The sequence below is a fragment of the Trachurus japonicus genome, chromosome 9 (assembly GCF_045865225.1).
Source record: "Trachurus japonicus isolate A0001 chromosome 9, Traja_1.0".
NCBI lineage: Eukaryota > Metazoa > Chordata > Actinopteri > Carangiformes > Carangidae > Trachurus > Trachurus japonicus.
The window spans coordinates 30,618,201-30,634,470 of record NC_140915.1 but is presented as its reverse complement, the minus strand read 5'-3'; the positions used below and the strand labels follow the sequence as shown (position 1 = coordinate 30,634,470).

General features: G+C 42.5%; 1 protein-coding gene across 4 annotated transcripts in view; it reads left to right on the top strand.

Annotated features, from left to right (window-relative positions):
* LOC146981802 (tight junction protein 2-like) overlaps nucleotides 1-16,270 on the top strand; it is a 58,984-nt gene that overhangs the window by 34,688 nt on the left and 8,026 nt on the right. For all 4 annotated transcript variants that reach the window (XM_085787351.1, XM_085787350.1, XM_085787349.1 and 1 more), the window contains exons 6-18: nucleotides 278-381; nucleotides 1,375-1,528; nucleotides 6,262-6,367; nucleotides 6,793-6,896; nucleotides 7,837-7,900; nucleotides 8,423-8,573; nucleotides 8,659-8,767; nucleotides 10,527-10,746; nucleotides 12,227-12,411; nucleotides 13,369-13,464; nucleotides 13,556-13,635; nucleotides 15,708-15,918; nucleotides 16,018-16,118. In XM_085787351.1, the coding sequence (XP_085643477.1) occupies nucleotides 278-381; nucleotides 1,375-1,528; nucleotides 6,262-6,367; nucleotides 6,793-6,896; nucleotides 7,837-7,900; nucleotides 8,423-8,573; nucleotides 8,659-8,767; nucleotides 10,527-10,746; nucleotides 12,227-12,411; nucleotides 13,369-13,464; nucleotides 13,556-13,635; nucleotides 15,708-15,918; nucleotides 16,018-16,118 (1,685 nt within the window). The remainder of the gene's footprint in view (nucleotides 1-277; nucleotides 382-1,374; nucleotides 1,529-6,261; nucleotides 6,368-6,792; nucleotides 6,897-7,836; nucleotides 7,901-8,422; nucleotides 8,574-8,658; nucleotides 8,768-10,526; nucleotides 10,747-12,226; nucleotides 12,412-13,368; nucleotides 13,465-13,555; nucleotides 13,636-15,707; nucleotides 15,919-16,017; nucleotides 16,119-16,270) is intronic.

The window sequence follows — 16,270 nt, the reverse complement described above, 5'->3', positions numbered from 1 at the left end:
CTTAAAGTTAAACCCTGTTGTACTCCATAACCTTTAATCTTAAAACAGGGAGCAGGGTTTCTTACCTGACCTCTAACCACCAGGCAGCTGCTGGAACTGAGAGACTATCCCTGGTTTCCTACTGTATCTCTATGTGTGTGGTGAAGACACACATTAACTTTACAACCTCTGGACTCTCACTTCAACAGGGGTGTCAGTACTAAAGCAGTACTAAACTACGTTATGTCATGTTGTGTTTACATACTGCTTGGATAGTGACTGTGTTGTGTGTTTGTAGAGTATGGGCTTCGTCTGGGGAGTCAGATCTTCATAAAACAGATGACCAGCACGGGTTTGGCTGCAAAGGATGGGAACCTGCAGGAGGGAGACATCATTCTCAAGGTGCTCACACATTCACTCACATCACAGCCTCATCATTATCTAGAGCAGTGATTCTCAGCAGAGGGTCCTGGGACTCTTGCCTCTCTAGACACCCGGTGGATCAGTAGACTGCTAGAAGAAACCAAACAACAGCACACCTTTGTTTTAGTGTCTGTGTAACTTGTGCAAATGTTTTAAATTATAAACACTGAATATTTGTGGCGAGTCTGGCGACAACTCCAACTTAATACAACATATTAAATAACAGTTTCAAGAAGAATCCATGTCCACACACAGGTCATCAGCTGTGGTGGTGGATTGAGACACTGGAACCACTGATGTAGTATGTTTTTTAATGATAGTGTAGTAATAATTGGGGCTGCACAATTAATCAAAACATAATCAAAATCACAATATGACCAAGTGCAGTTTCCAATTATGTTAAAGGGATAGTTCAACATTTTGGCAAATTGGCCTGGCAATGGGCCAATTTGCCAAAAATGTTGAACTATCCCTTTAAAGGTAAAATATATCACAACATATTTTGCATTCTTAGAGCTAGTATGGTTGTTTCCTACAAGACCCAACAAAAATCATGACATCTTAAAATGTTTTTCAGTGAAAATAAAAAAGGGAAGAATGACTAGTCCAATTGAAGTTCTGACTTGTTTCAAGCACAATATCTGCATATTATTCAGCCCTATCACCATATCAAATCCCTTTAAAAATAACCTTTTTGTCAGGCTCTTGTTGCACATGTGATTGGTTATTGGATTCAAGAGTTCAACCACAAATAGATTTTTACTGGAACAAAGTTAAGATGTCTTCAGACCTGGTTTGGACCAAGTTGAGTATACATGAAATAAAAATAATCATTTCATTTGTAAGATAAACCAATGCACTTTTTACAGCCTCATGGAGATCTATACAACAACTACACATTGCATGCAACAGATGCACACAACAGTGCAGTGTGTATGTCGGTGTAATAATAGTGGGTGTTTGTGTGTGCAGATCAATGGGACAGTGACAGAGAACCTCTCTTTGCACGATGCTGGGAAGCTGATAGAGAAGTCCAGAGGAAAGCTGCAGCTGGTGGTCCAGAGAGACCACTGCCAGATCCTCGTCCGCATCCCTCCTTTGGCCGACTCTGACTCTGATAATGATGGTGAGTCAATAAGCACGTGACCTGTTAGCAATGAAGTTCATGTGGTGGACGACTATGACCAGGTCTGAAATGTACCTGTTCTTTGGGTCTGTGGATGGGCAGGCCTCAGATCTCATACCTTAAATCCTCAGACATCAGATGTAAGACCTCAGACCTTAAGACCTTTGACATCAGACTTCAAGACCTAATATCCAAGATCTCATCAGACCTCATGACCACACACATCAGACCTCAGGACGTCAGATCCCAGATGTTAAGACTACAGACCTCAGACCCCAGGACCTCAGACCTCAGACCTCCTGACTGACTACAGTCTGTATGTTTGTGTTACACCATCAAACTCTGATCAGGATCAGCCAGTCACACACACCTGTGTTATATACACTGTTAACAATCAACACAACCATGCCAGCTCCTAGCTGTGGAAGTTGAAGTTGGTCACCAGAGCAATTACAGATGTTAAAGGGTCAGTAGAGTTAAGTGTGATTCATGTGATTCAACCAATTAGATTGAAATGATCGTCCACATTCAGCAGCATCGGTCCTGGGTTTGACCTGGACCTCACTGTGGCCAGTAGTAACCTTGATGTTTGAATCTGACCAGAAATGGATGGTATTGATGTGAAAGTGCTCATTGAGGAGAGGCAATCCCTGTAATCGCTCAGTGCATCTCTGTCTTTGTTTTCTCTTCCAGATAATATGTCCTACTTTTAGATGAAGGACCCCGACACACAGCATGTGTGACAGTTTGTTGCCTTTCTGTAAAATGACTGTGATACAACCTGACTAAGTTGTAAAACTTTCTCTTTATAGTGCTTTAATCATTAACATTTAATACCATTCATTTTCCTGAATAAACACATTCTAATCCATATACACTTTGAACTGTGTGATTCATTATGTGTAGAAGGTAAATAGAGCCAGAAGAAGAAGTCATTAAGCTCTTTTGTCTTCTAATATTTTCTGAATGTTGAATCATGGGACAAAGCATGATGGTTTATTAATGTGAATACAAATAGTTGCATGTCAAAATGAGGCTTATTGAATTTTCAGTGTAATAGTTTATTAATGATTTGTCCTAACAGTGTATAACTTACCGTTGTCTGTCCAGGTGGGAAATCTGAACTCTCATCTCTCTGCTGAATTTCTATCTCATGCAGACACACACACACTCATACTGACATCTCTCACCTCACTGTCACTGCTGGATCAGTTACAGGTATTCCTGCAGCCTCCAACACACACTGATGGATCAGGTCTGTAGAGACGCTGATACTCCCTCTAACACACCATATTTATTAACATAGATAGACTGTATATTAAGGGAGACTTTGCCTCTTTAATGTCACCCACAGGTTTTTGGAGTAGTTGACTCCGCCCCTAACTACCAACTGATTCACAATTAGGCAAAGAAATGGGGCATGTGTGTAGACAGAGCATGTGGTAAGCACATGCTTACCCACTTGTCACTCAGATATGCAGAACTTTAAACTTAAATGAAATTTAAATGAGTGAGTTATAGAAAAACCCAGCCCTTATACAGTTGACATGAAGGAGGAAAGTAGAGATCAAAATCATTTTTTGTAAGCTGCAAATGTTTATTTCTACTGTAAACTTGGGCATATGTGTGATATGTTTCAGAGATAGTGATATAGTTCTCATCATTTTGGACACTGTCGGTGTATATTATTATATTTAGTTATATTGTTAGTACTTTTATGGATTATGAGTATACCTGACAATGGACCTAGTTGGTGCATGGGAATGTACACTGCTTATAGTCATGTGGTACAGAAGAGGGACCCATCACATTCAGTTCTTTGAAGTTTTTAGTTAAGAGGTGGAAACTGGCATAATAGTGAGATCAGGTAGCTGTGTCTGGTCCAGAAGCTGTTTCCAGGATAATTTACTGACAGTAGAACTGGCAGAGAATAATTTAAATGAAATATTAAATCATTGCACAAAATATTGTCCTTCATGATTGCTGAATCGGTGGTCTGTGCACTAACAAACAGCTCTATACAAATACTGTCTCACACCAGATACGTTCTATATTGAAACCCAATGGTTCTTCACTCCGTAGGTTTAAAGCTCTGTAACCTGAAATCTGAAATCTGGCTGTTCCACAGAATGGAGGATCAGAGGTAGTCCACATCCTGCTGCTGAAAACCAGCATTTTGACAGGATCAGTGTGTCAGCAGCTGACCCATTTAACACACAACCTTCCTCTACCAGAATCTCCAGTTTTTAGGAAGGACAAGATATTTAGTCTCTAAATCTCTAAATCTCTACTGTGAAGTCGCCCTACCAGCAGAGCTCTAGATTAGATTGTCATGGATTAATCTTCAGAGTTGCCTTAACAGCGTTACAGCTGTCTGTCTACTGCACCACCACTACACTGTTCAGTCGCTTCAACATTGCGCATTAACATCACAAGAACAACATTAAACTAGCTCTCATCATATTATATAAAATATTATAAAATATATAACTCACTAGCACCAAAACACAGTTTTCACATCCACTGTTGGACTGCATGGATACAGCATATGAGTCTCCACGGGCAGCAGCAACACAGAGTACTTAGCTATTTATCTGTAAATATGGACACTGGAGGTGGTGGGACAGGTAGAGGAGAGGTCATGGACTCGTTATACAACAGGTCTTGGTAATTGGTTCTGTGGGGTCCTGGAGTGTTTGGTGGAGGACTGACATAGGACTCATTCTGAATGACTGATGCTGATTCAGGTTTGACACATTTTCCTCATATTTCTCCTTCTCTGTCTGTCAAACTCTCTGTCTTTCATTGTCTTCCCAAGTCCCACCCCTCTCTCCTGCCCCCTCCACCCAGCCTGACTCTGATGGATAAAAGCAGCAGAATCAAAGACTCTGCCATCCATGCTTACTTCTGATGATACAATCTCAGGGACTGAATGAGTGTGTTGGTATTTTCCACCAGCTTGTGTTTGGGTTATGAAGCATGTAGAAGCTCCCATGAGGCTAGAGCTGCCCTCAAACCGGTTCTCCACAAAGCTTTTCTTCACATTTTCTAAAGCTTGGTTTGTTCTTTTTAGTCTGGTAAAGTTTCTTAAGATATAAGTTCAGTCACTATATCAAGAGCCTTTTTGAAAACTTAGTCTCCCCACAGTTGTCCAAACTTGTCCCTCTGGTGTGGTCTGGGTCTGACAGGGGTCCAGGAGTCCGTTTCATCAGAATAGCCTGTTTGACAGCATCTCTACGCCTCAGATAAAGTGCTGATCAGATTGTTGAGTGCAGCTCTGCAAATAAGTTCCAGCAGACACTTTGTGAAAGTAGATTATGTTCATTTCATCCGTCTCTTGTCCTGAATGTGTATGACTGGCTGAGCAGGCCACTTCCTGCTGACTTCCTGTTGACTTCCTGCTGACTTCCTGTTGACTTCTTACTGAATTCCCTCTAACATGCTGCTGGTTCCTTTCTTTTTTCTTTTTTTTTAGCTTTATGAAACTTGTGTATTCATAAACAGAGGATACGAACAACCCATTTATTGCAAAGATATAATAAACTTTGTGTGAGCTGACATAAACATTATAATACCATTTCATTTAACCTTTAATTAACTTCTTAAGAATATGGTTTGTTAAACAGGGAATGGATAGCATATTTGTGCGTATTGTTCAAAGTTTGGTTTGGGGTTGGCCTATTTTATCTTCATGTCCCATATGGAATTTTTCCATCATTAGAATCACTGATTGATGGGAAAATTCCATCTACATGAAGAAGTGTCTTTGCCCTCCATGCTGCCTTGAAAAAAATAATATCCATTGTTCTCCTTGTGTAATGTTGAACATCAACCCGAGATATTTTAGTATAAAAACATTGATAAAACAAATGATAAATGATTTCTCCTTCAAGTCCACAAAAATATTCACTTTAAATCTGTGTGTGTAAAACTCTGTAAGTAAATCCTAATGAATCTACTTACTAATATTTTTTATATACAGTATATAAAAAATACCACCATTAAATAAATATTAATTGACACATTCCTTTCCCATTGACTTTCTACTAACATCCCGCTGACTTCACACTGATTCCATATTGACTTCCTTTTCACGTTCTGCTGACTTCCTGTTTACTTCACGCTGAATTCTGATTAATTCCTTTGTAATTCTAACTGAAAACTACACATTCATGGACAGTGGTCATCAGGTGGCCTGCAGGTGTGATTATAGCCACCACACTGCGTCGCCAGGCGTTGTTATTTTGTGTTGTTGTTATGTGAAGGAGTTGTTTCTTGGTGGTTTTCATTTGGAGTTGTGAGGCATTAAAACGCGCATGTTGTTTCCACCACTCACACAGGAGTCACCAATTCTAACCAAGACAGAATTATATAACTAGGATTATAACTGTTCTATACTGGTATCATGGAAGATGATTTTCAATGTTTTTGACTTATATAAGAAGACCAACAGTTTATCTGTCTAAATGTCCTGGTTGTCTTTGTGGATGCAGTGAGTTTGAGTGAAGGCTGCTTTTATCTGGAGGATCTTTGTACTCGTGATTCTGACAAACATCCTCACCCTGTCCTACATGGTAATCAGCTGGTGTCTGGGCTTCCTAAAGCTACCTTTCTTTGGTGGTGGTGGTGCTGGTGGTTGGCTTGCAGTCTGGTTGGTGGGATTCCATCTGAAAGAAGCCTTTGTCTAACTATTGATCTGTGTTTGTCTGTCTGTGTGTCTGTCTGTCTGCCAGACATGTCAGAGATGGAGTCATACCATTCCTATTCTCCCCCAGAGGAGAGGAGGTCCTGCCAGTCTGACCTGTCCTCCCATTCCTCCATTGATAAAGACAACCCCAGGTAAGAAGACGTCGAGTCAGTACAGGTGAAGATTGACTTGACCTGAAACTCGTCAAAGAAATCAACTGCATTTACAGAAAACTGGTCACTGACATTTTCTTTGAAAGTTAGGAGGTTGATTGGGGACTCTGGCTCAAGACCAGTTCTGGCTAGCCTCGTGAACCAGCCTCTCCCGGAAATGCATTTCATTTCTGAAAGGCTGGTTTACGAGACTATGTTCTGGCAAGACTTGACTCAAATGTGACTTCTTAACCTCAGAAGACCAGAGAGCTGTGGTTAAAGTGACTCTGGTCCAGCTAGGCTACTAAAAATGTCTCTTGAAATATCTTACAGGAGCTAAATTCTGCTTCAGGTCCTCACGCCTTTAGGCTCAGTTTAGAGTTGGGTTCAGTTTGTGACTATCTGTCTGTGTGTGTACGTAACAGGGAAGAACCCATGACAGCCATGATGTCAGCCATGGCCTCCCCATTCAGAGTTCCCGAGGAATCTCACGCCTCAGCCGACGCCACCCTCGTTGAGGAGCCTCCAGGTTAGACTTCACCTTAACACACACAAAACACCCCACTACAACTCACCAAGAAATTGCAGTACTGATTTGAAGATCCCATCCCTTAAATACCAGTATACCAGATGTGAAATGTCGTGAATGACCAGATGTGTAAAGCTGTTTTAGCTGCTATTTTTGGGGGAGAGGCAGGAACCAGATCTTAGTCCAGTCTTCCCTCACTTTTAGCTCTGTGATTGGTCTCCACCAGCTTATGAGGGACTATGTTCACCAGCTGCTATCTGACTATGTCCATTAGCTGAGCAGATAGTGAACATGTGAAGACAGCAAAGGACAGTAGTGGGCAGTAGAGGGCAGTAAAAGACAATGGAGAATGGAAGGAGGTAATTTAGGACTGTAGAGGGCAGGGAAGGCAATTTTATTTGTACGGTATAGCCCATTTTGTCTCAAAGGGCTTTACATGACATCATTCCAACAACCGTTACATCCACTGAGGAAAAACTCCCAAGAAAGAACAGAAGACACCTCAGGGTGAGAGACAGAGGAGTGGTCCCTCACCCAGGACGGACAGACGTACAATAGATGTTGTATACAGACAAGAAAACAGTTTTATAGCATAGAATATGCCAAACATGGAAATGTCAACAAGAGCTGACGAAGGCAGCTTCTGGTGGGAGGAAAGGACAGCAGTGGAAGACAATAGAGGACACTTGCAGGCAGCTCATGAAGCCAAATCAGTGAAGTAAAAGAGGGTGAAAGCTCTGTGCAGCTGAGCTAAAGTAGATTTCTCTTTAGGTTCATGATCACAACATTTCACCTGTTAGCTGCTGCTGCTTCATTCGATCTTTCTAGTAGAGTTTAGATATAAACCTTATTCATTGTACTTTAACTTGTACTGTTGTAGCTGGTTCTTTGCAGCTGTGATCACATAACATATTAAGAACAGTCTGATTCTCACCTACAGTCTCTGTAACCACCACACCCAAGATCCTCCTCCGGCCGGCTCCAGAGGACGAAAAGATTTACGGGTGAGCTTCTCTCTATAAAAGATGTCAATGCTGCCCTCTTACACTTGTGTGTGATCAGCCTCATTCTGTGTATACTGTATGTTGAGTATGTGAACCTCTGTGAAACATAGGAACAGACAGGTCACTATAGCATGTAGGGGCTCATGTGTGACCATTGCATAGGCACAAATTGGCAAAGTGGCATATGCAAAAATGGAGTTATCCAAAGCTCTGGATTTACTTATCTTCATTCCAGCCTTCATCTATCTGGTCGTGAGCTTTGGGCAGTGACCGAAAAGGTGATATGCAAGCAGCTGAAATGAGTAGCTCTGTAGGGAGGCTGGTCTCAAACGTCCAGACTGGTTGAGGAACTTGAACAACTGGAGGAGATCCTTCATATCAAAAGGAGGCCGTTATGGTAGTTTGGGCATCTGATGGACAGAGTGCAGAGGAAACATTCTACAGGGTTGCCCCGTATGCTCAGTGGACCCCGTATGCCCTGGACCGTGTTGCTAATGGTGATGTGGATCTCTCCCTCTGCAGGCCAAACACAGTGATGGTGAATTTCCAGAAGGGAGACAGTGTTGGACTGAGACTGGCAGGAGGAAATGATGCCGGCATCTTCATTGCTGGTGTTCAAGATGGGAGTCCTGCTGAGAAGGAGGGCCTGCGCATAGGGGACCAGATCTTAAAGGTGCAAGTCCAGACACAACTTATATAGAAGCTCAACTTAAAATGCCAATGGGAGTGTTCTAATCATTGTGCCCTTTCTGTTGAAGGTGAACAATGTTGATTTTCAGGGTGTACTGAGAGAAGAAGCAGTGCTCTTCCTGTTAGAGATTCCTAAAGGGGACGTGGTCACCATCCTGGCCCAGAGCAAATCTGATAGTAAGACGTCTTCAGACACAGTCACATCAATGACACTTCCTTCACACTTTTGTCTCTGATTATACAAACCTTCTTTATTAGTCTAAATATATAGTATGGGTCCCCACTCCCCAGCATTCAGAAACTGTCGGATGCTAACTTATACTGTGTATATATAGGACAATTAGCATAAATTAGCATAATCGCCATTTATGGGCAATATTTCAACAACTGCTTGGCTGATCTGGGTAATATTGGAGTGGTTTTAGGGGTTATTGATGATGCTGAATCCGTTTCTGACATTTTCAAAATTCAAAATGGCTGTCTAAAGTGACCAGGTTTTAACCACCAGTTGGCCAATTTTGATGGATTTTAAGCCAAATCTTAAAGGATAATTACCGTTTTTTACAATATGGACCTTATTTCTAGCATAAAATACGATCATTACTCATTTACCCTATGGGCTGGCAAGTAGACTATATACTGACCATTGGTATTTCATCAGGACACATTTTATGCTTTAACACAATATCAACAAAGGGAATGGCGTGCTCAACTCTAGGGTGCCGGCTCAAAAATCGAAACAAGAAAAAACTGGAATGTCAGCACTCACAAAATAAACTTGAAACTTTTATTTCAGTGTCTGACGGACGCGTTTCGCCAAGGGCCTTCAGACACTGCTGTGCGTCTAATAAAAGTTTCAAGTTAATTTTGTGAGTGCTGACATTCCAGATCAGGAGATGAACCCTGGAATCGTTCCTCTCCTACCTCTTGTGATGCCTTTTCATTTTCATTTTATTGTTTTCACTAGTGTCACTGTTAAGACAAACTTTTCTTCAGTTTTATCCCATCTACGTTACCTGATTATCATAAACACACATTTTAATGATACCACAAGTACAGTACAAATTGGAGCACCACTTCCTCTGCATTAATCCACCACTGAACATAGTCCCGGCCTGCTTACCTGCTGTTTGTGTGACAAAAACTCCAGTGAGCAGCTGTGATGAGCTTAGGCTTTTAAAAGATTTCCATCTTCAGCGGGGGCCGAGCAGTGCTTCTGTAGAGCAGGAAGTCAAACACCACTGAGAGAAGGACACTGGTTGTTTGAGTCATTTATAGGATTTGTTCACAGCAAGCCCTCGTCTGGGCCAAAATGTTCTGAGTCAGTAATGAAGGAGAGAAAGGACAGAAGGTGTTCATCCAACGATTCTCTGCCAACTGTCCCACTCACACTTATGTTTCCATGTAATGATAAAGATACCAGCCCCCCCCCCCTCCCCCCAGAGGTTTTCAGGCCAAATGAGGCTGATTTTCAGCCAACCATAACACACGCGCCCACACAGATCTACGCTAGAGCATCAGTCAGAGAGCAATACAAACTGTGCGTGATAATTAGCCAAACAAACTGTGACTAACACGACCATCAGCACAGTCCGTATGCATTTAGACTAACACAACCCTCTGGCTAACGCAAATTACATATACACTACTTTCAAACTTTTGGTCTTTTGAAGTTAGGCGAGGTAAGGCAAGGCAATTTTATTTGTATAGCCTGTTTTTACAAACAGTTTGTCTCAAAGGGTTTTATATGGCACCATAACAACATCCTCTGCCCTTAGGTTACCGTGTGAACATTTGACAACAGAAGCCTAACAGAAGCTTGTACAGAGTATTTGCATCTTACAGACTGGCAAAGATGTGAATTTGTTTTGATTGTCTTTGTCATTGATTGACATTGTCTTTTTACATGTCTTCCAAATATTTACTTTGTCTCCAGTTTACAACGACATCTTGGTGTCAGGGCGGGGAGACTCCTTCTTCATTCGGACACACTTTGAGTATGAGAAGGAGACTCCCCAGTGCTTGGCCTTCAGCCGGGGAGATATCTTCAAGGTGGTGGACACCCTGTATGATGGCAAGCTGGGCAACTGGCTGGCAATCCGTGTTGGCAAGAGCAAACAGCTGCTGGAGAAGGGCATTATCCCAAACAAGAGCAGGTAGGACCAGAGACTGGAGACAGAAAACATGTTGCACACCTGAGTTCATTCAAAGCACAAAGACAGAACTCTTCATCCCCTGAAGATAGATTAATCACACCCTCATCATCATCAGTCCCCAATTTATGGAGACCAGGGACAGTTTTTGAATGTCCAGCCACTGTAATAAAGGTCCACACCAGAATTTGAGATGGGGTCAGAGAACAGTGGTAAATGATATCATTATCAACCCTGGGACTGACAACAAGTCCACACATTCCCATTCAGCTGAGCTAACTCAGTGAATAGTCATGGACCAGGACAGAGGACAGCTGCTCTCTTTGGACATTTAGTTTCTATCACATTTACACAGCAGTGATGCTGTGTAGCAATGTGTCTGAGTCCAGCTGCTGACCAGAGTATTACGCTACAGCCTGAAGTGATATATGGTCACCACTACACTACATGACTGTGACTCACACATGCAGCAACCTTAGAGGGACATAATGTCTCTTGTGGGCCGCGTGTCCAGTGTGTTAGACACTTCTAAGTAACCTCAAATACCAAGAGACCAAATAGAATATGAGGTCAGTGTGTAGAGTTCAGTTCAGTGTGTGTGTGTGTGTGTGTGTGTGTGTGTGTGTGTGTGTGTGTGTGTTTGTTTCCATTAAAGACTGTAAAATACAAAAGTTGAATGTTTAAAATTAGAAGGAAGACAGATGCACAGCTCAGCAGTAACATTACACTGTGGCAGCTGTTAATACAGAAACAGAATCAGTCTCCAGTCGGAGACATGTCCCACTTCTATGCTGTGGTTTGGCCACACCATATGTTCACACCAGGAAAAAATGTGTACGGTAAAATGTCTGCACACCTTCTAGAACAAGGCAAGGCAATTTTATTTGTACAGCCCGTTTTTACAAACAGTTTGTCTCAAAGGGCTTCACATAGCATCAAAACAATATCCTCTACCCTTAGACCCTCACATCGACCGAGGAAAAACTCCATAGCAAACCCTTTTAACAGGGAAAAATCAGAGAAACTTCAGGGTGAGCAACAGAACAGAGGGGGTGTCACAGAGTGGATTAAAATTAAACAAGAAAATCAAAAAAAAAAGAAGGTTCACAGTTGTCCGAACAAAGATTAGCAAATGGGCATATTTAAGGCAGGTTTGACCAGGACCAATCACAGGTCTCCTAGGTACAGGGACAGACTCATAGACAGTGTTTCTGTACTTTTAGTCTGCATCACTGAACTGCTGCTGTTTGACACATGTTAAAATGTCACCATCATTCTCACTACGGCTTAGGCTTATTTCAGACTCTATTTAACAGGAAAGTCTTCCGTTCAGGTCTGTGTCAAACAGCTGAGTGGGTTCTACAGTCTAATGTCTGAAGAGTACAGTCTGATGTCCAATGAGTCCAGTCTCGTCCTCAGTTGGGCATACAAATGAACATGTGATAATGTGTGAGTGAGTGACAGGTGTCTGTCTCCCGATCAGAGCGGAGCAGATGTCCAGCGTGCAGAGTTCTCACAAAGCTGTGGTGGGCGATCGGGCCGACTTCTGGAGGCTGCGAGGTCAACGCTCAGTGAAGAGGAAAGACCTGAGGAAGGGCAGAGAGAACACCATCAGTCAGACTCTGGCCACGCGCTTCCCAGCATATGAGCGAGTGGTGCTCAGAGAGGGTGGGTGATCCATGGTGGTGTCTCAGTATCAGGTTCCACAGAACCTCCTCAGGGGTCTTGGAGTTCAGGTCACCACATACAGTATAGGAGATGTAGAGGAGAGTTATCTAGTTGTTGTGAGTGATTCATGTTGAAAGGCTTTTCTGTTGTAAGATTAGAAATGATCAATTATTCTCTGGATTCATGACATTTGAAACCATTGTTGTATGTCTTTGGCCACTTCAATGATACTGCATAAGCATGACTAATGTTATTATGCTATTTAAAGGGATAGTTCAACATTTTGGCAAATTGGCCCATTGCCATAATCCCTACAGTTTTAGGAGTTTGTTACCTTTAATTGTCGGTGCAAGCTATTTTTAGAACGGTGGAGCAGAGCTGCGAGCTGCTCAGAGCTATGGAGGCTCATGGGATTTCCTGGTTTCGCTCATCAAACTCATCTGGTGGACAAGTTGTGACCTGCACATTCACCACACTATAAGACAATAACAGAACGTTGTTTTCGAGGCAAATGCAGAGACTGCTTGCTGAAAAACTTCCCCCGACGGGAACACGCATCAGCGGTTTTGCATGAATTTACCTTTAAAACAACTCCGTCTCATAACGTTCTGTTATTATCTCATAGCGTGGTGAATGTGCAGGTCACAACTTGTCCACGACAGCGTTTTGGAGTTGTTGGATTGTGTATTTGATGAGTTTGATGAGGGAAACCAAGAAATCCCATGAGCCTCCGTAGCGTAGCTCTGAGCAGCTCACGGCTCTGCTCCACCGTTCTAAAAATAGTTTACACCGACAATTAAAGGTAATTAACCTACTCATAAGACTATACTTATATGGCAATGGGCCAATTTGCCAAAATGTTGAACTATCCCTTTAAGCTATTCACAGGTATATGGTTCAGTTACAAACTGTGATCTGTGAGCAGCAGTATTGTAACTAACTTTGTATCATTTGCAGCTGGTTTTCGGCGTCCTGTGGTTCTGTTTGGGCCAATCGCTGATGCTGCCAATGAGAGACTGGCCACTGAGATGCCTGACCTGTTTGTTGTTGCCAGTGAGTCTCTCGTTCTCTTCCTGTGTTTGTTGTCTATGTGTCTTTGCCTTGTGTGGTGTGTGAATGACTTCTCATTGTTTGTCTCTGTTAGAAACCGAACCTAAAGATGCTGGTTCTGAGAAGTCCTCAGGTGTGGTCCGTCTGAACACCATTCGACAAATCATTGAGCAGGTACACACACACGCTGATGGTGTCTCCTTCCCTGATCTGAAATAATCTGGATAAAATGAATCCTCTATCATATGATCCACACCATCACTAGGGCTGGGACGATATGCTTTTCTCCCGATTCGATCCTTCTACGATCTTTTGGATGCCTATTCGATTTAAATTTCGATTCTACGATATTGCCGATTTTCTCGATTTTTAGTCTGCATTTTTAACACCAGTGAAACAGTTGAATGATTATGATTGTCTACAGACTATTCCAGGAACCATATTTCCCCCAAAAATACACATCACATCAGTTTCATCATCACAAGATTTATTCAGCAGCAATATATATGTTTACTCTCTTTTCAAAAGCCTGGACTGCATAAAAGAGGTAAAAATAAAAGAGTATAGAAAAAACAGGCTTCTGAAACCTTTCTGACAAAATGAGATATAGACTGAGGTAAACTGCTACATTTTAACATTTATCTGCACACAAATACTGTATGAGCCTATAACATACTCCATTATAAAGCCTATAACATACTCCATTATAAAGTGAACTTAAACCCTTTTCAAAACCTGGACTCTCTGTATGTAAAAAAAAATGCACATTGCACAATATATATAAATTAAAGCCGCAAGCGGCGATGACGGGCCCTCGCTCACCCATGCGACCGCGGGGCCTGAGGCATGTTGGGGCTGCAATGTTTTGTTCATCCACCAGGTGGCGCTAAGCAGTTGTGGGTGGGTGCGTTCAGGGGCGGCCCCTCATCACTCATGTGAAGTTTGGAGTAAATCGGACAAAGCATGAAGGAGTTATGAGCAGTTGATGGTTCGTCCACCAGGGGGCAGTAATGGGATGCGTGCAGGTGTGTTCAGGGTCAGTCCCTCATCACACATGTGAAGTTTCATGGAAATCGGACAATGTTGATGTAAAATATGGCACTTCCTGTTTCCACTAGGGGGCGACATGAGTGAGATCGTCTATGAGCATATGGAGACGTTGAGGTCGTGACCCTTGACCTGTGTACCCATTTTCATGATGATACGAGTTCATTAAAGCCATCAAAAAGCCAAACGTATTTTCATGGCGAGGAATGGTCGCCGCGTCGCCACACGGTCGCCATTACTCGTAGCTTCATAGCGTTCATGATGTAGCTTCACCACCTTAGTCTGCATGTTTTAGAAGTGGAATGAAGTTGATGGGGTCAACTATGTGGCATCAGTACACGTTAAAGGAAAACCTGGCCACTTCCTGTTACCACCAGGGGGCGCTATGAGTAACGTAGGAAATTAATATATGGGGACGTTCAGGGCGGAGCCATCATCATGTCCAGTGAGTTTGAAGCTGATCGGATAAAGTGTGTGGGTGTTAGAGCTGTTCGAAGGTGAAATGGCGAGCAAACGAAAAGTCGCCAAAATCCTCAAGGCCCCAGAAGCCACGCCCTTTGACCTAGAGACCTGCGGAGCACAACTTTTGATCAGAGTTGCATCTTGGTGGTCTCTAGCCAATTTGAAGTCAATCGGACGAAATCCCTAGGAGGAGTTAGATCAAACAGGTCAAAAGTTCAAATCAAAATGGCCGACTTCCTGTTGTGATTTCACCATGACATTAAGAGGCTTTTTTGTGCGTCTTGCCATGTTCTATAAGCCCACCAAATTTCATGCGTCTAGGTGAAACAAAAAGGCTGGGCTGATGTTTTGAAATTTTCTAGGGGGCGCTATTTAGCCATTTGACCACGCCCATTCCCAACGACTTTAAAATATAAAATTTTTTGCGAGGCCTGATGTGCATGCCAAAATTGACGCGTTTTGGGGCATGTTAAAGCCCCCAAAAATGCGATCCTTTTGAGAGACAAATAATGAAAGAATAATAATAAACAGAGCAATTACAATAGGGCTTTCGCTGGGCGACTTGCAGTCGCCGCTCGGGCCCTAAAAAATAATAATAGTAATCGATTTTTGAAAAAAAAAAAGGAAAAAAAAAAGAAATCGATTTAAAAATTGCCAAAAAAAAATATTGCGATACTTATGTGAATCGATTTTTTCTCCCACCCCTAACCATTACCCTGTGTTCCTGCTCCACACAGGATAAGCACGCCCTGCTTGATGTGACTCCCAAGGCGGTGGACACCCTGAACTACACCCAGTGGTATCCCATCGTCATCTTCCTCAACCCGGACAGCAAGCACGGCATCAAGGCCATGAGACAGAGGATAATTCCCAGCTCCAACCGCAGTGCACGCAAGTTGTACGAGCAGGCTGTCAAACTGAGGAAGACCTGCTGCCACTTATTCACTGGTACAGTCACACACACACAGTCAGGTGCAACATAACGCACAGCTGGTCATTTACTTCATTGAAGTTTCTTTGCTGAGTTTGGATGAATTTCTCATCCAGCCACCATCAACCTGAATTCATCCAATGATGCCTGGTACGGCAGCATCAAAGACTCAGTCAGAGAGCAGCAGATGCAAGCTGTGTGGGTCTCTGATGGCAAGGTAACATTCATACACACACACTCACACACACTCATACACTCATACACACACTAATTATGATTAGTGAACTGAGGAACTGTGATTCTGAAGGACATTTGTAAGGATAGATGTCTGGATTGATATTTACATTGTGTTGCCTTTCACAACTTAAT